The 23,820-nt window shown below is 34.4% G+C and overlaps 1 protein-coding gene across 1 annotated transcript in view; it reads right to left on the bottom strand.

The window, feature by feature from the left end:
* The window catches only part of LOC148950894 (uncharacterized), a 110,357-nt gene that overhangs the window by 33,917 nt on the left and 52,620 nt on the right, over positions 1 to 23,820 (bottom strand). Inside the window, exon 4 of the mRNA XM_089090502.1 lies at positions 5,879 to 6,070. Within this exon, the coding sequence (XP_088946628.1) occupies positions 5,879 to 6,070 (192 nt within the window). The remainder of the gene's footprint in view (positions 1 to 5,878; positions 6,071 to 23,820) is intronic.

Genomic DNA, 23,820 nt, shown 5'->3' with positions numbered 1-23,820 from the left:
CATCATACACTAGTCGCCTTTAATATTTCTTATGCTTTTGCCCACTGCGAATCAGAATCCGATTTATACTCTAGCCAGAGTTTAGCCCCTTTTTGTTTCACTCGTGTGAGTTGAGCGGATCCATTCTCACGCATTTCCTTACCCTTAGTCAGTAACTCGTTTCTAATAAGAGTTTAATTTGGGTGGCAAGTCCGTGCAAATCCGGACCCCAGTTCCTTTCAGCTTTGATATTGAACTGAAGATTGATAGAATATCTTTTTCTGTCGACACTGTTACAAAAACTGAAGGGGTGTACGGCTTACGGCTAGACACATTTGATTTCTGAGGCACTCGGTAGCACTGTGATAATCGGATTTTATACGTGATTTCCATTTTTGATGTCAGTAACGTAGACACATTTGTGAGAACTGACTGTTGGTTTTTCTCTTTCGGTAATCCGAAGATGATTAAGTTGAGTTTTCGGTCTTTAACTTCGATTTCCAGCAGTTTCGTTTCGATTGTATCAAACTTTGACTTTTGCTCCTCAATCTGGCTTTCTAGACTAGCAATCTTCACATCACGAGACTTCAATTCATTTTTCAAAGTCTGAACCTCATCCGAAATCGAGGACAGTGTAACAGCAAACTCTTTTTGTTGGTTAATTATGAGATCCAGTTTCTTTCCCAGTGCCTTCATTGCATCATCAAAAGTTTTCTGGCTGACTGACGACATATTTCTTTAGCTATAAAATCCGCTCTCAGGTGGGATTTATGTTTTCATTTAGAATTTCATTAAATACAGACATACTGGCAAGTATCCAAGCAGTATCCAAATGACAGAGTCTAAGACCGGTATCTCTGGACATTTCGGTCACAAATATAGTGACTGTGATCAGCCGATATTATGCTGATTAATCTGCTGATGACGGCCACTGTATACATGAAATTTGAAATGTGAAATTATAGTTCATAGAATACGTGAACTATATTAATAAATATTCGCATTGAAATCCGTGGTTTCCGACGAGAAATTTGAAATTTTAAAAGACGTGGGTAATTTTTTTTGGATATATTTGAGGTTTTCTGGCATAACCAACAACACTTTAAGCTGCCTGGAGTGCTGGTTCTGCCTTCTAACCAGTGGGCAAAGGCAGGCAAGCTTAGCAGCCCCAAACCTGGTGTGTAAGAGGGGACTCATCAGGTGAGACCTTATATCAATTTTAACTTGTAAGTCTCCTATAATAATCATCTTTGGGTTAATGCCAATGCTGCTGCTTGATGTTTAGTATAGACTTCTTTACATTCCCTCAAATTGCAAAACCCCTGCTTTGCTGTATGTTTGCGATTTGCTGCTAGCTTGCAAATTTGCTATCCTGTCTTATACCACTGCTTACCCTGTACTGGTTTTTGTTTTTGTTTTTTACATCGGGTGAGAAATGAAAAGTAAACTCAACTAAGGTCGGACAGCTCACTCCAATTCTCTGGATCAGAATCTGTTCCAGAGCAACTAATCATACTCACAAATCACAATAAATGTTATCAAGCATAGAAATGCTAGCAGATTCACTACAAACTGGCAACCTTAAATCTTAAGTAAAAAAGGTTACTTGATGACCTCATATTGGCCATAGTCTCTACCCAGGTAGAAGAGGCAGTGATTAAAATGACAGATGAATATGCATTTATGCAACATGATGCCACTGTCTCCTTCAGAAAAGCTGGATGCAATCAATTGGATGCTGGCCTCAATCTAGATCTTAGTAATGTAGTGAATAAAACCCTTGAAAGTTATAAAAAAACACCCATTTTCTATTGAATCTTCATTGGCTACTCAGAGTCATACATGAAAGACCTTGAAAGCTCTTTCAGGCCTATCCAGTCTAACCTGGCAAGATTAAATGATCGTTATGAACAGCAGGCTTTAAGCAACCAAATTATTGTCTTTGGGGTCAAAGAAGATGCCAAAATTGAGAATACTGAAAGTCAATTCCAGTCACTATATGCTGTGAAATTTCCTGGCATACCAGTCTGAAATTACCCAGTCTGATCTTGCATCAACCACAAGGATTGGCAAAAAATCTGCCAAACCCAGACAAATAGTTGTAGAATTTTGCAATTTACGAGTTCGTCGACTGCTTCTCAGACAAAAGAAGAATTTGAAAGGATCTGGGATATTATTTTCTGAGACGCTTATAAAAACCACACCTACAGCTTCATTCACATGCCAAGTCAAGGCTTGGCTTGCGTAAAGTTTGGTCAAGTAAAGGTGATTTTGAGGACCCTTCTCCAGAAAATGAAAGGTCTGATGAAGTTTTGAAAAACCTTCCACTGTCTTCCTGTACTTATTATGAAGTTGATGAATATGTTACAAAGATTGCACCATAACTGTCTACAAAGGACTCCCTCAATGTGTTTCTCTGAACATTCAGGAATTGAAGTCTAAATGGGATAGTCTATCTGTTTAATTAGGGGATTCCCAGCAGTGTCCTTGCTATGTAATTGGACTGTCTGAGACATGGTTGAGTGATGTGGAGAAAACTTCTAATTTCTACCTATAGGGATACGAAGCAATACACGTACCTAGAAAGGTTACAAAATGTTCTGGTGTCAAAATGTTTAACTATTATTTTCTATCATTTCAGTCATCTGGAATACGTGAAAAGACCGTTTCGTTTTTCGCAATTTGTATATAGTCGTACCATTTACTCTGTTGTTATTGAATTATTAGATGTTGTTATAGAATTCAAGTTTGTTGGTTTGTTTTATAAAACCCCTTCTTACCCTTCAGATCTTTTTTCTTCATCCCTTGCCCATTTTCTCGTTCAGCTTGATATAGCTTCTGATAAAAAAAAAACATGCCTTTTGAGTGAATTTAATTTTAACTTGCTACAGCTTGGAGGAAATAAAGGAATAGATTTGTCTTTTGACTCTAACATCTAATCGTCTACTTCCTTCTACATTATTCCCAACTCAGTGAGATAAAACGAGAAACAATCTCTCTGCCACTGTCGCATATTTTCAACTTAATCAAAAGATACTATGTACATGCACATTGTTAAAATCTTCTGGTTGTGTTCCAGAAGCTTATAAAATAGTGAGAGTAGTGCCTCTCCACAAGAAGGATGACCCAATTCAGATGTGAAATTATAGGCCTACTTCTCTACTGACTGTGTTCTCAAAAATTCTTGAAAAGTTGATGTATGACAGACTTGTAAGTTTTTTTTCAGGCAGTTATGTGTGAGGATGTTAGCCTCGTATTGACAGAATCTTAGTTCAGATCTAGAGCTGGATTCTCTACGGAGTACGCACTAATTGATGCAACTAAATTCATAAGACGGAATCTTGAATTTGGACTAAAGGTAATCAGTTTCTTCTTTTTACTTCTCCAAAACTTTCGACATGGTCAATCATCCGTTGCTTTTGCAGAAATTAGAAAGTTATGGAATAAACCCTCCAGTGGTTGAATCCTATTTTTTAAATTGTTTTCAGAGATCGATGGCATTAAATCGCACAGTCTGCCTATAAACAGTGGAGTTCCCAAGGGTTCGATTCTGGGTCAGCTATTGTTTCTTATCTTCATCAACGGCCTCGTAGAAACTGGTATGTCGGAGAAAGAGCGATTCACGGTCTTTGCCAATGACAGAAACATTTTTATTTGTGCTGAAAATGAGGTAAGCGTAACATCATTAGCAGAGCGTTATCCATAAAGTTAGCTCGTGGTGACTCGCAAACAAAATGGTTGTTAATGCGTCTAAAAGTAGTACATAAATGTTTATCGCGGGTGATCGCTCCCTGGTTGATTTTCCTTGTTTTGATAATTTCTGTTTTAATAATGTCCTTATTCCACAGCCTCAGGTAATTAAAATTTTTGGTGTGCTATTGGATACTAATCTTTCTTATAAGCATCATCTCTCCTATATCCAGGGTATTCTTTTTAGCCAGGTTGGTGTCCTCCACAGTGTTCAATCCTTTCTTTCAACTGGGGTAATGGTCTCACTGTATTATACGTTTTTAAATTCACGACTTTCTTATTGTTGTTCCGTTTGGGGTGTGGCATGTTCTTCTCTACTAACTCCTATAAGACGCCTTCAGAATACAGCTGTGAAAGCTGTGTTTGGCCTTCCAAACCCCTCTTTTGATTTGTATAACGATACTGGTATTAAAAAATTTTGATTCCCTGGTAAAAAAATAAATGTCTCCTCCTAGCTTATAAATTTTTACATTGTTCCCTTCCTACAAGCCTGTGTAATTTTTTCAAAAAAGCTCCTTCTTTGAAAGTTTCACTTTCCATTCGTATGTCCCATCTATCCATTGAACTTCCACCGTTTCGAATTGATTTTTCCCAGCGTTCCCTAGTTTATCTAGCTACTAAGTTATGGAATTTTATTCCCTCTAACATTTCATGTGAGAAGTCTTTTCCCATGTTATTTAAATCTGCTTGTAGGTTTTTTAAACTGAAATAAAATTTCCCCATTTTGATCTTTGCCCGTATTTTTTTTGTCAGTAAGTTTTTGCCACTTTTTTATTATGTATTGATGTATAGATCTATTTTATACTAGGTGTTTTTTTCGTATTTGTAATGTTGCTGTGTTGATTAAGCCCCCTATATGCTCAGTTTTTGGGGCTGCAATTCCCACTAGATTTGTTTTTCTTTTTGGTTTAACTCTTTCGTTTTTTTTTGTATATTGTTACATTATAGTTAGATTTTATAGTATTAAATAAACAAATAAAATAAATAAATAAATAAAACCAAAATAATCAGAAATCTTTTTTTTATTTTACTGTCAAATAAAAGGATTTTCCACACTGAACTGCTATTTGTACGCCATGGAAAGGCAGTTTGGTCTTCGAAAATACATACTTATTATCTCACTCTTTAATGCGTTGAAAAAATGGTCTTATTTTTACATATTTGCAACGAAGCACAGGAAATTTTCCTCAATTGATGAACGTTGGACTAACACTTCCAAACATATCCACTTAGTACATAACACAAAAAGTTCCATTTCTGGTTTCATTTGCAACTTTATGAAGAGCTGTAAAGACGAATTTATGCGAAGCCCGTAGATGTAAGCCATAGCTTTCAAATAAGCTCTTAGATAGCTCCTTATGACGTTTTAATGCACTATAAGTTCTGGAGATTTTGGAATGTATTGATAATACAAAAAACCCCTCGAGCACCGTCACTTTTTTGAGTTGTCAAAAATCAACAAAAAAGTTTCTATATCCTCTGTTTACGGCTTCTCTCTATTCTAAATCGAATGCAAAACCCTTTCCACCTTTTGCAGATTACAGAAAACTTTTCTAAAGATGAATCTGAACCATATCTTAGTCTAAATTTTTATTCAGCTGAGACCTGCCAAGGCCTCCGTTTCGCCAAGAGCCAAACTGTTCTTCCCGTGTCACCAAAACTAGCAACATAATGGTTCCAGTTCTGGGAAGATTGTGATTAACCGCAGTTGGGTATAACAAACAAAAAGAAATTCCCTGAAAGCCGTTGCCCTACACCAAAAGATGATTGTCTATAGCTATTCTGAGATGGCAAAGCCCTACCCACCAGGTCAAAATTGTCTCTCTAAACCTTAATGAGACCCGTTTGTTATATTAGATGCCATTAAAAGACTTGTATTAGATGAAACTGAAAACCATCTTAGCTTCATCACTGAAAATGCATTTAACCGTTTAAACTCGATCAATCACAAAAACAGTCTAAAAAGTAGGATTAATCTTGAAGTGTCAGTAGTCCCATAGGAACCTGCATCCAAAGAAGGGTTGTCCTCATTTAATTCAAAACCTTGCGCTTATGCGGATGGTAACCTGAATCTTAGTCGTACGATGCAACCGATTAGTAAAATGTATTATCAATATTACACTTATAATTAGAATAAGGCCTATCTTACCGCCAACACTTGGTCTAGTCATTACAGATTTCTCAGAAAAAGCATCCGGCTGTTGCAGTGCATTATCAAGTTCAGTTTTGAAACCTGTCATGCGATCTATGACTGAAGAGTGGGGTCCGTATGTCAAAATAGAATCTGTAACATTTTGGCACGAAGCATCTTCGTTTGGTATTGGAAATTTCTTTCCTAGGTCTAAAAGAATATCGTTTGTACATATAAATGAAGAATATTATTACGATGCATACAATAATCATAGGATAAGATTTCTTAAAATTACTAGTTTTTTTCCTAAAAAATAAACTGTTAATTGAAACTACCATATTGGTAAAATGAAAGGAAATAAAAACAAAGAAAGAGAAAGATTTCAATGCTCTAGCGGAGCATAACTCTCTTTTATATACAAGAAGTAAATTTCTACAATAACTCTTATCAGTGCTATATAAATGGTTTTCAATATACTAGGTAAAAAATATTCTATATCCGGGGATCCTCGTTTGTGGATGTTTAACAGTGAACATTAAGCATTATTTTTATGTAAATATATGCATTTTTTCAAACAAATCTTTTTTAATATGTTTAAGCAATAAATGTCTTGAAGCTTATCCCGTCTTTATTCTTTAGAATAGTTCTAGTTCATAAGTGAAATCTTACTCTAGGAATACCTGAATACTTAGGTAGAACTGATATACCTATGTAGAACTGCATTTTTTTTCAAAACGTCAAAGACATTTAAAATTCGAATGTTCAGAGTTTTATCCATATGTCAGGAGAACCCAACGTCCTTACATTAAAGTATTTCAGTGAGTCTGTTACCAGAAGCAATCGCTCTAAAAGTTTCAAACTAAGCAATAATGAATGAAAATAATGAAATAAAAATATATTTTTTCTGCGATTGTAGCATCTGTAAAGGCCGTTATCATGATGTCACCAATTCTAATGAGTCTAATGCATCCAATTTAGAATATGTGGACTATGAAAATCATGAAGAGAATCTGGAAGGATGAGGACAAAAATATTTAATGAAATGAAAACAAGACACAAAATCCAGACTTTTCATTCAAGAGATTATGAAAAAATTGAAAGTAAGAAACAAACTCTTTCTTGAATTCACTTCTTGGATAAACAATACAGAAATTTCATTCAAGAAATTATGAAAAAAATGTAAGTAACAAACGCTTTCTTGAATTTGCCTCTTGAATACACAATACAGAAATTTCATTCAAGAAATTATGAAAAAATTTTATAAGTAAGAAACAAACTCTTTCTTGAATTAACTTCTTGGATACACAATACAGAAGTTTCATTCAAGAAATTATGAAAAAATTGTAAGTAAGTAACAAACTCTTTCTTGAATTGACTTCTTGGATACACAATACAGAAATTTTATTCAAGAAATTATTAAAGAATTATAGTAAGTAACAAACTCTTTCTTTAATTCGCCTCTTGGATACAAAATACAGAAATTTCATTCAAGAAATTATGAAAAAATTGTAAGTAAGCAACAAACTCTCTCTTGAATTCACATCTTGGATACACAATACAGAAATTTAATTTAAGAAATTATGAAAAAATTGTTAGTAAGTAATAAACTCTTTCTTAAATTCACCTTTTGGATACAGAATTCAAACATTTCATTGAAGAAATTATGAAAAAATTGTAAGTAAGTAACAAACTCTTTCTTGAATTCGACTCTTGAAAACACAATACAGAAATATAATTCAAGAAATTATGAAAAAATTGTAAGCAACAAACTCTTTCTTGAATTCACCTCTTGAATAGGCTACACAAGACAGAAATTTTATTCAAGAAATTATGAAAAAATTGTTAGTACGTAACGAATTCTTTCTTAAATTCATCTCTTGGATACACAATTCAGACATTTCGTTGAAGAAATTATGAAAAAATTATAAGTAAGTAACAAACTATTTCTTGAATTTACCTCTTGGATACACAATACAAATATTTTATTCAAGAAATTATGAAAAAATTGTCAGTAAGTAACAAATTCTTTCTTTAATTCGCCTCATGGATATAAAATACAGAAATTTATTCAAGAAAATATGAAAAGATTGTACGTAATAAACTCTTTCTTGAATTCACCCCTTGAATACATAACACAGAAATTTTATTGAAGAAATTACGATAAAATTGTAAGTAAGTAACAAACTTTTCCTTGAATTCTTCTCTTGGATACACAATACAGACATTTCATTCAGGAAATTATGAAAAAATTGTAAGTAAGCAACAAACTCTCTCTTGAATTTACATCTTGGATAAACAATACAGAAATTTAATTCAAGAAATTATGAACAAATTGTTAGTAAGTAACAAACTCTTTCTTAAATTCACCTCTTGGATACACAATTCAAACATTCCATTGAAGAAATTATTAAAAATTGTAAGTAAATAACAAACTCTTTCTTGAATCCGCCTCTTGAAAACACAATACAGAAATTTCATTCAAGAAATTATGAAAAATTTAAAGTAAGTAACAAACTCTTTCTTGAATTCACTTCTTGGATAAACAATACAGAAATTTCATTCAAGAAATTATGAAAAAAATGTAAGTAACAAACGCTTTCTCGAATTCGCCTCTTGAATACACAATAGAGAAATTTCATTCAAGAAATTATGAAAAAATTTTGTAAGTAAGTAACAAACTCTTTCTTGAATTCACTTCTTGGATAAACAATACAGAAATTTCATTCAAGAAATTATGAAAAAATGCAAGTAACAAACGCTTTCTTGAATTCGCCTCTTGAATACACAATACAGAAATTTCATTCAAGAAATTATGAAAATATTTTGTAAGTAACAAACTCTTTCTTGAATTCACTTCTTGGATAAACAATACAGAAATTTCATTCAAGAAATTATTAAAAAATGTAAGTAACAAACGCTTTCTTGAATTCGCCTCTTGAATACACAATACAGAAATTTCATTCAAGAAAGTATGAAAAAATTTTGTAAGTAAGTGACAAACTCTTTCTTGAATTGACTTCTTGGATACACAATACAGAAGTTTCATTCAAGAAATTATGAATAAATTGTAAGTAAGTAACAAACTCTTTCTTAAATTCACTTCTTGGATAAACAATACAGAAATTTCATTCAAGAAATTATGAAAAAAATGTAAGTAACAAACGCTTTCTTGAATTCACCTCTTGAATACACAATACAGAAATTTCATTCAAGAATTATGAAAAAATTTTATAAGTAAGAAACAAACTCTTTCTTGAATTAACTTCTTGGATACACAATACAGAAGTTTCATTCAAGAAATTATGAAAAAATTTTAAGTAAGAAACAAACTCTTTTTGAATTTACCTCTTGGATACACAATACAGAAATTTCGTTCAAGAAATTATGAAAAAATTTTGTAAGTAAGTAACAAACTTTTTCTTGAATTGACTTCTTGGATACACAATACAGAAGTTTCATTCAAGAAATTATGAAAAAATTGCAAGTAAGTAACAAACTCTTTCTTGAATTCACATCTTGGATACACAATACAGAAATTTAATTCAAGAAATTATGAAAAAATTGTTAGCACGTAACGAATTCTTTCTTAAATTCACCTCTTGGATACACAATTCAGACATTTCGTTGAAGAAATTATGAAAAAATTATAAGTAAGTAACAAACTATTTCTTGAATTTACTTCAAGAAATTTTATTCAAGAAATTATTAAAGAATTGTAAGTAAGTAACAAACTCTTTCTTTAATTCGCCTCTTGGATACAAAATATAGAAATTTCATTCAAGAAATTATGAAAAAATTGTAAGTAAGCAACAAACTCTCTCTTGAATTCACATCTTGGATACACAATACAGAAATTTAATTCAAGAAATTATGAAAAAATTATTAGTAAGTAAGAAACTTTCTTAAATTCACCTTTTGGATACACAATTCAAACATTTCATTGAAGAAATTATGAAAAAATTGTAAGTAAGTAACAAACTCTTTCTTGAATTTGACTCTTGAAAACACAATACAGAAATTTCATTCAAGAAATTATTAAAAAATTGTAAGCAACAAACTCTTTCTTGAATTCACCTCTTGAATAGGCTACACAAGACAGAAATTTTATTCAAGAAATTATGAAAAAATTGTTAGCACGTAACGAATTCTTTCTTACATTCACCTCTTGGATACACAATTCAGAAATTTCGTTGAAGAAATTATGAAAAAATTATAAGTAAGTAACAAACTATTTCTTGAATTTACCTCTTGGATACAAAATACAAATATTTTATTCAAGAAATTATGAAAAAATTGTCAGTAAGTAACAAATTCTTTCTTTAATTCACCTCATGGATACAAAACACAGAAATTTCATTCAAGAAAATATGAAAAGATTGTACGTAACAAACTCTTTCTTGAATTCAGCCCTTGAATACATAACACAGAAATTTTATTCAAGAAATTACGATAAAAATGTAAGTAAGTAACAAACTTTTCCTTGAATTCTTCTCTTGGATACACAATACAGACATTTCATTCAGGAAATTATGAAAAAATTGTAAGTAAGCAACAAACTCTCTCTTGAATTTACATCTTGGATAAACAATACAGAAATTTCATTCAAGAAATTATGAAAAAATTGTTAGTAAGTAACAAACTCTTTCTTGAATTCACCTCTTGGATACACAATTCAAACATTCCATTGAAGAAATTATGAAAAAATTGTAAGTAAGTAACAAAATCTTTCTTGAGTCCGCCTTTTGAAAACACAATACAGAAATTTTATTCAAGAAATTATGAAAAATTGTAAGTAAGTAACAAACTCTTTCTTGAATTCACCTTTTGAATACACAATACAGAAATTTCATTAAAATAATTATGAAAAAATTGTAAGTAAGAAATAAACTCTTTCTTGAATTAAGGAAATTTCATTCAAGAAATTACGAAAAAAATTGTAAGTAAGTAACAAACTCTTTCTTGAATTCACGTCTTGGATACACAATACAGATATTTCATTCAAGAAACTATGAAAAAATTGTAAGTAAATAATAAATTCTTTCTTGAATTCACCTATTGGATACACAATACAGAAATTTCATTCAAGAAATAATGAAAAAATTGTAAGTAAGTAACAAACTCTATCTTTGATTCGCCACTTGGATACACAATACAGAAATTTCATTCAAGAAACTATGAAAAATTGTAAGGAAGTAAAAAACTCTTTCTTGAATTCACCTCTTGGATACACAATACAAACATTTTATTCAAGAAATTATGAAAAAATTGTAAGTAAGCAACAAACTCTTTCTTTAATTCGCCTCTTGGATACAAAATACAGAAATTTCATTCAAGAAAATATGAAAAAAATTGTACGTAACAAACTCTTTCTTGAATTCACCCCTTGAATACACAACACAGATATTTTATTCAAGAGATTATGATAAAATTGTAAGTAAGTAACAAACTTTTTCTTGAATTCGCCTCTTGGATAAATAATACAGACATTTCATTCAGGAAATTATGAAAAAATTGTAAGTAAGCAACAAACTCTCTCTTGAATTTACATTTTGGATACACAAACCAGAAATTTCATTCAAGAAATTATGAAAAAAATGTTAGTAAGTAACAAACTCTTTCTTAAATTCACCTCTTGGATACACAATTCAAACATTTCATTGAAGAGATTATGAAAAAATCGTAAGTAAGTAACAAACTCTCTTGAATTCACCTCTTGAAAACACAATACAGAAATTTCATTTAAGAAATTATGAAAAAATTGTAAGTAACAAACTCTTTCTTGAATTCACCTCTTGAATACACAATACAGAAATTTTATTCAAGAAATTATGATAAAATTGTAAGTAAGTAACAAACTTTTTCTTGAATTCCCCTCTTGGATACACAAAACAAACATTTCATTCAAGACATTATCAAAAAATTATAAGTATGTAACAAACTCTCCCTTGAATTCGCCTATTGGATACACAATACAGAAAAAATCAAGAAATTATGAAAAAATTGTAAGTAAGTAACAAACTCTTTGACTCCATGGCTAATGACTCAATTAGTATTATTGTTAAGTAAAATATAGCAAAGGAGCTCGGTAAGGTCAAACTCTCACAAGATGACCTTGAGAAAATAACACAAACTGTTTATTCATCCGTTATGTTGGAACTTAAAAGTAGCCACGAAAAATTAGTGGACCGAATCGGAGCGCTGGAGTCTCAAGTCGATTTCTTAGCACAAGCATTGTCAAACATGCAGTATGACTTCGATGAAATGCAAGAAGCTAGTAAGTCTTCCTACGTAGTTATTTACCACCTACCTGGTCTGAATGAAACAACAAGGCATCCCATAAATAATGTGCTAGACTTAATAACAAGCAAACTAGGTCTTCGATCGGTATCCGAGTCTGGCATTGTGGATGTTAATATTTTGGGAATTCCCAGTAGTAGCAGACCCCCCCCCCAGTTGAAGTCAAATTTAAAAGCCCAACAGTTGCAAGAGAAGTATTGAAAATCGGAGCAAGCTGAAGGGATCGAAATGTTTTGTAAGTGTAAGCCTTACTCGTCGTTGACAAGAAGTTGTAAATGTTGCTAGGGATGCAGTGGGTATGAGAAATGCTTGGTCAGTGCAGGGCCGTATCCTAGCAAAGTCTGGCGATCAAGTAGTTAGAATTAAGGACCTATCAGAAGTTGTATCGCTGAGCCGTCTTCAAGAAGCCAGGGTTCTGGCTAACAGTAAAGAGAGTGACTAAACTGCTTTGGTGAAAGCAAGGTGAACTTTTTATTTCAAGATGTCTCTGCTGACTAGTAGACTATCTGATCTTGCAGGAAATTACTTTAATTTAGATAATGTACGTGAACGAGGCATTTGTGAACGTGATGGTGGGAATGAAAAAGTGAGTTCAGACCTGAATATTCCGGTTTCTAAGTATATTGATTCCTGTGATCTGAGGCAAATTAACTCATCGAGTGATTTTATCATAGCCACATATAATTATCAGGGGCTTGAAATTGTGTTTGATACACTACTTACGACAGTCAATGAAAGTAATCTTTGTTTTGATGTAATATCACTAACTGAGACTTTCTTTAGTGAAATTTCGCCTTTAAGTATGTATTCACTAGAAGGTTGTTCTTTTTATTATAAAAATAGAACGTAGATGAGGAAAGGTGGATTAGGAATTTAGGTTCAGGATGATATTCCTGTAACTATAGAATATACTTAAGGTGTCTCGGTTGAAGGTCGGTTTGAGTCTTTTGTTGTTAATGTAAAAAAGTATGATGTTGAAATTTTGATTGCTATTATTTACAGGACACCTAGTTCTAACCCCACGGAAACGTCTCAGCATTTTGAGAATCTTTCTCAGAATTTAGGGTTGTGTAAAAAGCCGTGTATGCTAATGGGAGATTTCAACCATAATTTATTGGAGCTAGGAAATAAAATGAATACGGAATCTTTAATAGCTATGCTATCATTTAGTTTTTTCCCGTCGATTAACATCCCCACAAGAATTATATAACACACAACCAAGCTTATTGATAACATATTAATTAGTGAAGATATTTGTGACCGGCTGAAATCATCAAATGTGCTAATTGCGCTAGGTTCGAATCATCTTGCATTTGTAACAGTGTCGTTTAGCGATTTATCATCATATCCAAATGACCAGAATAAAATGGAAGAGAAAATATTTGTTTTCAATGAACCGAATTTAAATAAATTAAAAGATCATTTAAGAAAACTAGAATGGAGCGATGTGAAGTCAGCGATGGAGGAGTTAGAATGACCCTGAAGTAGGTTATGTTTTGTTTTCTGATAAGATTCGTGAAGCAATGTACAAGTGTTGTAAGATTGAAGGACCACATGAAAATAGATCGAGAAAGAAAAACACTTTTAAACCTCCGTGGTTAACAAAGGAATTACAAAACATGATAAAATTAAAAAACAAACTTTATAGTAGAATGTTGAAGAAACTGTCGAATGAAAATCCAGATATTTATGTTAGTTATCGAAATGTTGTCAATAACAAAAAACGAGATGCTGAGAAGAATTATTTTTTTAATGCCTTTGAACTTGCGAAGAATGATGCATCTTCAACATGGAAAATTATTAATCGAATTTTGAGGCCAAATAAACATAAGGATAATGAGATCCTCAAGGAGATAGTTAACCCGAATTGGGAAAGAATAGAAAATTATCAATCTATAGCTGATAATGTTTGTAAATATGTTACTGATATTAGTCAAAATATTTCATAAATATTTGATAATGATATTAACACAAAAGGCGGAAGTCAAATTTCTTCAAATTTTGATGATGATGGAAGCATTTTTGTTTTTGAACCCGTTTCCAGAAATGATTTGGAGAAGATAGTGAACTTTTTGGGACCATCAGAGGCTCCTGGAATTGATCACATGCCGAAACGGGTTCTAAAACATGTTTTGCCGGTGATATCTCATATTTTGATTTTTTAAATCACTTTGTCTCTTCAAAAGGGAATTGTTCCAAAAGGTCTAAAAAAAGCCGTATTATACCTTTATATAAGTATGGAAATAAGGAAGAGATAAATAATTACCGCCCTATTTCAGTTTTACCAGTTATTTCGAAGATTTTTGAAAAAATAATGCATGATAAAATAAGTAAATTTGCGGAAGAAAATGAAATAATACCACCAAGCCAATATGGATTTCTGAAAGGGTATTCGACGGATCACGCGATTACCCATTTTATTTGTAAAGTAAAATATTTTCTAGATACGGTTTTTTATGCCTCAGCTTTATTTATTGACCTGTCGAAAGCATTTGATACAGTAAACCATAATCTTTTAATTAGAAAGTTAAAGAATTATAAATTTCCACCGTGGATTGAGTCATATCTATCAGATAGGTCACAGGTCGTTATAGTTGGACCAAAAAGATCACGGGAGCACCTAATTACTTGCGGAATTTCACAGGGGTCGATTTTAAGGCCACTCCTTTACCTCATTTATACTTCGGATATAGGAAATTTGATGAAAGATTGTTTGACAATATCATTCGCAGATAATACAGTTTTATTATTCCGAGCTTTAAGTGTTGAAACCCTTTTTAAGACCATGGAGAGCGAGTTGAATGATCTAATAAAATACACGAGGAATAACCGTTTATTGATTAATATTAAAAAAAAAAATACATGAGTTTATTTACTATTAAAAAGGTAAACACTGAACTATCTTTAACAGCTGATGGATATTTAATATATAGGGCTTCAAAATTTAAATATTTAGGTGTAATCATTGATGAATTATTGTCATGGAAAGAACAATTAAATTGCAAGAGGAGCTGGGATTTTGTATAGACTTAAAAATTTCCTTCCGCAAAAGGTTTTGCGAACCCTTTATTTTACTCTTGTTTATCCTTATATGCATTATAGTTGTTACGTTTGGGCTAATTCTTTTTGTTATAATTTAAAGAGAATTCAAATCTTACAAAATAGAGCTGTAAAGTCAATTTATTTTAATAAACTTAAAACTAAAGCAGTTTTTCTTAAATCTCAGTTGCTAACAGTGAGACAAATTTGTCAGCTCCAAACTGCTGTTTTCAAGTATAAATACTTGAATAGTCTAACACCCCCAAGACTAACAAACCTTGTACTTTTTCATTTATCATCATGTTATCATGCATATCCAACTTCGTCATCTACACATTTTTCTCTTATCTTGGACATGTGTCACACGCAAAGAGCAGCTTTTTCTATCAAATGATTTGGAGTGAAATTATGGAACAGTATTCCGCTGGAAATAAAGGATTCTGTTTCAGTTCCATCATTTAAATATAATTATAATAAACATCTTATTTATACTAGTACAAATAAATATTTTTTAGGAGGATTCTCTCTTTTTCATGTAGTGTACAGTGCCTTTTTCGTTTTTTTTTCAAAGTTGGTTTGTTTGTCAATTTGTTGCTTGTCAATAATAATTGATAGTATCTGTACGAATATTCGAGTTCTCTAGGGACTACATTTAGGCCCTAGGGATCATTGATCAGTCCTTTTTTCTTTTTCTTTTTCAAAGTTTGTTTGTTTGTCAATTTGTTGTTTGTTAATAATTAATTAAAAAAAAACTTTCCTAAAAAATAAGTTTTTCAAAGGAAAGTAAAGGCCATTTTAAACTTAAGCTCAGCAGATACAAATACCTTTTAAAATTCAAACTCAAAACGACCAGAAATTACTATTAAAGAAACCCTTTGATGCCTGAATATTGAAAAAAGAGAGGAAAAAATTCCGCGCCTGTTTCTGTGCTTTATTTAAGGTCATTCCGCGACGAAAATGTCAAGAAAAATTTTTTATTGATGAAAGTGAAGAAAATATGGAATGGTTCCCACAGGCAACATCCGGCAGTAACAGCACATAGGCACACATCGCCTAGCTAGTGTGGTAAGATAGGAAACAGTTTCTGTTTGGCGTGAAACACAAAGCCACTTCGCACTTCATACACTTCACCTTGGAGTGGGCTTGAACACAAGCTTGGCACCTCTGTTTGCTGTCTATCCTAGCTGAAAAGTGCTCCTGGCCGTCTCGTCGAGTCTGGTGGGCGGCAACTATACTTTCTTTTCTTTTGGTTTAGAGCTTCGTTGAATGGTCTATCTCTCTTAGGTGTCGCTGAGGATGCGCCAGACAGTAAGGAGCGTGCAACGTCCGTTTTGAACTGCAGCATGTTCATGGGTTTTTGTCCAGTAGGAGGACACCTGCGATATAGGATCCACCCATTTATAATGGAAAGGTCAAACAAGAAAAGGAAAATTCGCATGTAGGCTACCACTTGTTTCGAGACGAAGTCAATTCTGTACAGCTTGACAACAGCATATCGGCAAGATCAACGCCACCCATAAAGCGATTGTATTCCTTCACGCAGTGTCGTCTCTTCACTTCTATATGCTTTTTTCGCTTGCCATCCCACCTCTCACAGGTATCTTCAGGATCCACAGCTGCACAGGTTGATATCAAGGGAACCGGCTTATTATCATACCACTTCACCACTACAACATTCGACTGCGTTTCTACACGCCAGTCATACAAGCCTCTTCCTTGCGCTTTCATTTTGCTATCCAGTTCAAAGTACAATCTTTTCACTGTTTTCCCTAACTTTAACCGATGTAAGTAAACCCTGGTCATTTAGGGTCTGGGCCAGGTCTAGTGACGAAAACCCATTGTCGTAAAAGAGCTTGTAGTTCATGTGGTTTAGGATTCCCCTTGCCAGTCGGAGGACAAAATCAGCACTAAGCCCCAAATCGCCTGTATCAACTGATCCCTTGCCTGTGTACATTACTAAATCATACACAAATCCACTTATTCCTGCTCTAGAGATGAACTTGTATCCCCACTTATGTGGTTTTTGCGGGTTGTACTGCTTCAGCGATATTTGCTACTTCGTCGGAACTATTTGCTCATCAACGACCTGGTGTTCTTCCGGGTGTATCTTCATGAAGTTGGCTCGAACCTTCTCTATCAAAGGACGAGCTTAATGAATCCTGTCGTAAAAGAGTCTCCCTGAGGCTTGTGCGATACATTGTCATTGAAATGCAAATACTTCTTTATCAGTTCAAATCTCTCACGTGACATAGCATCGGCTGTCACTGAGTAGAGAGTTTCGTTTGACCAGTAGCTGCGATAGGAGGGCATTTCCAATATTCCTGCAAACGCAAGGACTCCCAGGAAACGCTCAATGTCAGCCGATGAAATGCCTAGCTGCTTGCCACCTTTCTGAATTACATATATATTCGTCTGATCGCGTATGTAGCTTACTACTTCTTAATCGAAAAACAACCTGACATATTCCAATGGGGTCTTGCCGCTCAGTTCTTGGTCGACACGAAGCTGATCTTTCCACAGAGTTTCTGGTGGGATAAAATCTACTTTCCTCTAAGCAATGTCTCGTCGTCTCATTGGTTTGGAAGTAGTTCGAATACTTGAGGCTTGTTGTGGTCGGGTTTCTTTACCTCCATTAGCTTGAGACTCATCCTGACTGTCACAGTCGTTGGCCTCAATTCGGCCGGTTTCTACTTCAGCTTCGAGCCGTTCTTCTAAAACTTCACCAGGAGGAACATACTGCGGATCAGATGGGTCTTCATCTTCACTTGGCAGGTCTTCCAGGTCAGAAGTATCATCTGGACAAAGAACAAAATTCAAAGTTTGTGCCAATGAAATTGGGCGTGAACGTAGTTTCTTCATAATTGTAGAGTACTCATCTCCCGCTGTTTTTGGTGCAGTGGATATAGATTCGTTCATTCCAACCCTAGAAAAGACATATTGGTTGAGAAACTTAGTCAATCTTACTAATTGTATCTATAGGAAATTTCGCAACTTAGCTACAGAAAGTTTATTATTTTACTATTGACAATGGCAACCCCAAGCTCAAGCTGTTCCGGATGGTTCCTCAGAGCTACAGATCCTATTTAGCATGGTCGAACCATCAGAAATTATAAGAAAGTGGCGTAAAAACAGTGGTTACGAGATACCTTAGCATATCACACTCTATGTAAGTTCAGTCGCCAGAAAAGTTCCCATTTCTGACGGATGGTTCCTCAAGGAACCACAATTCTTAGGGCCCCTCCCTTCCCTTAATTATCACACTATCGATGCAAACGACACTTCATTTGAACTGTTAGACCTTCCTCTCTGCCAGGTCAGGAAAATAAAAACTGTAGAATAAATCACTACGTTGTCTATTACAAAAATACATGCCCACCTTTCTGAAAAATCCAAGGAGGCAAAAAGTACTTACTTTGACCGTGATTATCTCACTCAAAGGTGGACGATCATAAACTGAGAAAAATACCGGGAATAGAGCTCGTTGACTATCACACAATGATAGTAATCCGAGGGGCTAGCTTGTGTAGTTTTGATAATAAAAAATTCTGAAATTTGTGGTTCCTGAGGGAACCTTCAGGCATCAAAGGGTTAAAGAATAAAAGAAAAACTAAATGCGTCTTGAACAGTCTTGGAAAGTATTAACAACATCAAATTGAATATTGAATGCATCATGATATTAATTGTTGAAAGATCCATCAACTCAAGAATTTATTTCGCTGTAATTGTATTTTTATTTTCAATGCTGTAAGAACTGAAAAAGAAAGTATTTGTAATATAATCCGTTTGCAGTTAAGCGCCAATGACGCAGTAGTCTTTTGGTTTTTATTTACAGTTAGGAAAGGAGGCAGTATCAGAACACTTGTTTGTAGAACTATATTCGTCTATAATAACTTTAAGAAGAGCTAATAAAATAAACTGAATATTTTATGTATAATGATATTAATTGCTGAAAGCTCAACAGTTCAAAATGTTACTATAATTTTAATGTTTATTTTCAGAGATAAGTACACAAGAAAATATTTGTCACAAAATTGGTTTTCAGTAAAGCGCCAATGACGCAGTAGGTTTTAGACTTTTACAGCGAGAGAAGGAGGTCATACCCAAACTCTTGTTTGGGGTGATTTTTGTTTCTTTCAAGATTAATTTGCATATTCAATTTAAGTTTCACTCGTTTTAAGATTTATTTATTAATTTACATTAATATCTATTGTATGTTTGTTTGCATTGATTGTTTATTTAATTTCTATTCGTTTTAAGTTTCATTTGTACTTCAGTAGGAAAATATTTTTTTCGTCTTAAGCTTAATTTTCATATTCAATCTAAGCATTACTTGCTTTAAGATCTATTTATTCATTTATGGTAATATTTATTGTAAGTTTTTGCTTATATTTTTTAGCAACTATTTGTTCTTGTCGGGTTTTTCATTTCTCCATCAATTCCGCTTTATAGTCATTTTGAGATTTAGTTTTAAAAAGTGCCGGTAGCTGATTACCTCAAGGCTATAGTAACCTTTTCTATTCTTAGAAAAACTGATTTTTTCGCGCAGTTTTTTTAAATTAATTTTTGTTAGCTTTCTACTGAAAAAAAAGTTAGGTTTTGACAAATTCCTTATTTAAAAGCCAAATTTAAAAAGAAAAATCAAATATTCATCAAAGTATCAAAACTGAAGTAACAATGTCAAAGTGAAAAAATGGGTTTGTGTCAACCTTGGAGTTTTTATTATCTGATGTTTGAACTATTTTTAACAAAATTGGTATCTTAAAAAATTTTACCAGATGGGTTTGGAGAAAAAAGGGCATGGGGGGACTAGATTAAGCTTAGGTATCTTTTGACTCTTTAAAAGGGAACAAGAACTTTCTATTTTGAATCAAATGAGCCTTCTCTGAAGTTTATACAAGTATCCCTTCTATAAAAAAACATATAAATCCCCAGAGTATGTCCCTCGGCCCTGAGAGGTTGTGTCGACCCTGGAGTTTCAATATCTGATGGTTGAACTATTTTAAAAAAAATGTTCACCTGAAATTTTTATCGGATGGGCTTATCCATCCGATACGCCCAAAGGCGTGGAGGGCGGGAGGGGCTAGTTGCCCTCCGATCTTTTTCACTCTGAGGAAATGAACTAAAACTTGTAATTTCCATTCAAATGAACCCTCTCTGATTACGAGTATACCTTCCATAAGAACCATATATTCCCCCAGAGCAATACTTACAACACCTGCCCCGGCCGTTGGGGGGGGGGGGTGTCGACACAGGAGTTTTTCTTATCTCACCTTTGAACAATTTTTAACGAAATGAACAAACGTAAAGCAGTTTTGTTATAAGATCTCTGAACTATTTTTAAAAAAATGGCTACCTCAAATTTTTTAACGGATGTATTTGGGGGAAAAAGGCTTGGGGGGCCAGTTGCCCTCTGTTCACTGTTGACTCTTAAAAAGAGCTGGATTTCAATATCCAATCAAATGTGCCCTCTCTGAAGTTTATACGAGCATCCCTTTCATGAGAACAATATATGCCCCAGCGCATAACTTAAAACGCCTGCCCCGGGCCCTGGGGGGTTTGTGACGACACCTGAGTTTTTGTTATCTGACTTTTGAGAAATTTTTAACTTAATGCCTATCTCAAAATTTTTATTGGATGCATTTGCGGAAAAGGGGCGTGGGGGGCTAGTTGCCCTCCAATATCTTTTGACTCGAAAAAACGTAACTAAAACTTTCAATTTCCAATCAAATGAGCCATCTCTGGATTTTTTACGAGCATCCCTTCAATAAAAACCATATATTCCCCAAGGGCATAACTTACAACACCTGCCCTCGGGCCCTAGGTGGCTGTGTTGACCCCTGAGTTTTCGTTATACGGTCTTTGAACTATTTAAAAAAAAAGCTATCTCAAAGTTCTTATCAGATGGGTTTGAAAAAAAGGGCGTGGAGGGGGGGGGGCTAGGTGCCGTCCAATCTTTTTCGACTCTTAAAAAGTTAATAGAACTTTCAATTTCCAATCAAATGACACCTCTTTGAAGTTAATACGAGCATCCCTTCCATAAGACCTATATATGCCCCCAGGGAATAACTTATAACCCCTGCTATCGGGCCCTGGTGGGTTGTGTCAACACCGGAATTTTTATTATATAATCTTTGAACTATTTTTAACAAAATCGCTATCTTAAAATTTTTATTGGATGCATTTGGAAAAATAGGGTTTAGGGGGAGGGGAAGCTGGTTACCCTCCAATATCTTTTGACTCTTAAAAAGTGAACTAGAACTTTCAATTTCCAATCAAATGAGCCCTCTCTGAAGTTTATACGATAAGGTTGTCTATACAAAACCCTATACGCCCCCAGGGCATAAATTACAACCCTTGCCTTGAGGGGTGTGGGGGAGTTGTCATCCTCAAAGACCGAATTTCCAGAACTATTAACTACGTTTAATAAAATGGCTGTCTCAAAATTTTGATTGGGTGCGTTTGGGGGAAAGGTGCGCGTGATAGGGGGGTTAGTTGCCCTCAAAGCACTTTCGACTATTAAAAAAGGCACTAGCCCTTTGAATTTCCAATCGAATGCGCCTTTTTTGAAGTTTCTACGACAACGTCTTCTACAAAAACCTTATATAGCCCCAGGACAGAACTTAAAACACTTGCCCCGAGGGCTGTGGGGGAGTGTCCTCCTCAAAAAACATATTTTCTATCTGGAAATCAACAGCGCTGAACAAAATGGCTATTTCACAATTTTAATGCGATGTGTGTGGAGGACTGATGGGCGTGGAGGGGGAGGGGGGGGCTAGGTCCCCTCCAATCACTTTCGACTATTAAAAAGGGCATTAGCCCTTTATACTCCTATTTGAATGAGCCTGTTTTTAAGTTTCTACGCCAACGTTTTCTGTGAAAACCTTATATTCCCCCAGGGTACAACTTAAAACCCTTGTCATGAGGATTTTGGTAGAATGTCCTCTACAAAAACATATTTTCTATCTGGAAATCAACTACGCTGAACAAAGTAGCTATCTCAAAATTTTGATTGGATGTGTTTGGGAAAATGATGGGCGTGGCTCTTTAAAATGGCTTTTGACTCTTTAAAAGGGAACAAGAACTTTCTATTTTGAATCAAATGAGCCTTCTCTGAAGTTTATACAAGTATCCCTTCTATAAAAAACCATATAAATCCCCAGAGTATGTCCCTAGGCCCTGAGAGGTTGTGTCGACCCTGGAGTTTCAATATCTGATGGTTGAATTATTTTTAAAAAAATTTTCACCTGAAATTTTTATCGGATGGGCTTATCCATCCGATAAACCAAAGGCGTGGAGGGCGGGAGTGGCTAGTTGCCCTCCGATCTTTTTCACTCTGAGAAAATGAACTAAACCTTGTAATTTCCATTCAAATGAACCCTCTCTGATTACGAGTATACCTTCCATAAGAACCATATATTCCCCCAGAGCAATACTTACAACACCTGCCCCGGCCCTGGGGGGGGGGGGGTGTCGACACAGGAGTTTTTCTTATCTCACCTTTGAACAATTTTTAACGAAATGACCATACGTAAAGAAGTTTTGTTATAAGATCTCTGAACTATTTTTAACAAAAAGGCTACCTCAAATTTTTTATCAGATGTTTTTGTGGGAAACGGGCATGGGCGGCCAGTAACCCACTGATCACTTTTGGCCCTAAAAAAGAGATGAAGCTCAATATCAATCGACTGACCCCTCTCTAAAATTTATACCAGTATACCTTTCATGTAAACAATATTTGCCCCAGGGCCTGAATAACAACAATAGCCCCTGGATCCCGGGGAGTTGTGACGACACCTGAGTTTTTGTTATCTGACTTTTGAGAAATTTTTAACTTAAAGCCAATCTCAAAATTTTTATTGGATGCTTTTGCGGAAAAGGGGCGTGGGGGGCTAGTTGCCCTCCAATATCTTTTGACTCGAAAAACCGTAACTAAAACTTTCAATGCACAATCAAATGAGCCATCTCTGAATTTTTTTACGAGCATCCCTTCAATAAGAACCATATATTCCCCAAGGGCATAACTTACAACACCTACCCTCGGGCCCTGGGGGGGGGGGGCTCTGTTGACCCCTGAGTATTTGTTATACGGTCTTTGAACTATTTAAAAAAAAAGCTATCTCAAAGTTCTTATCAGATGGGTTTGAAAAAAAGGGCGTGGAGGGGGGGGGGCTAGCTGCCCTCCAATCTCTTTTTACTCTTAAAAAGTGAACTAGAACTTTTAATTTCCAATCAAATGACACCTCTTTGAAGTTAATACGAGCATCCCTTCCATAAGACCTATATATGCCCCCAGGGAATAACTTATAACCCCTGCTATCGGGCCCTGGTGGGTTGTGTCAACACCGGAATTTTTATTAAATAATCTTTGAACTATTTTTAACAAAATAGCTATCTCAAAGTTTTTATTGGATGCATTTGGAAAAATAGGGTTTAGGGGGAGGGGAATCTGGTTAGCCTCCAGATCTTTTGACGCTTAAAAAGTGAACTAGAACTTTAAATTTCCAATCAAATGAGCCCCCTCTGAAGTTTATACGACAAGATTGTCTATGAAAAATCTTACATGCCTCCGAGGCGAAACTTATCGCACTCACCGCAGGAGCTGTGGGAGAGTTGTCATCCTCAAA

The sequence above is a fragment of the Artemia sp. Qi Xiang Cuo genome, chromosome 6 (assembly GCF_049724085.1).
Source record: "Artemia sp. Qi Xiang Cuo chromosome 6, ASM4972408v1, whole genome shotgun sequence".
Classification (NCBI taxonomy): Eukaryota; Metazoa; Arthropoda; class Branchiopoda; order Anostraca; family Artemiidae; genus Artemia; species Artemia sp. Qi Xiang Cuo.
The sequence above is the reverse complement of the archived record's forward strand: the minus strand, read 5'-3'. Positions and strand labels throughout refer to the sequence as shown.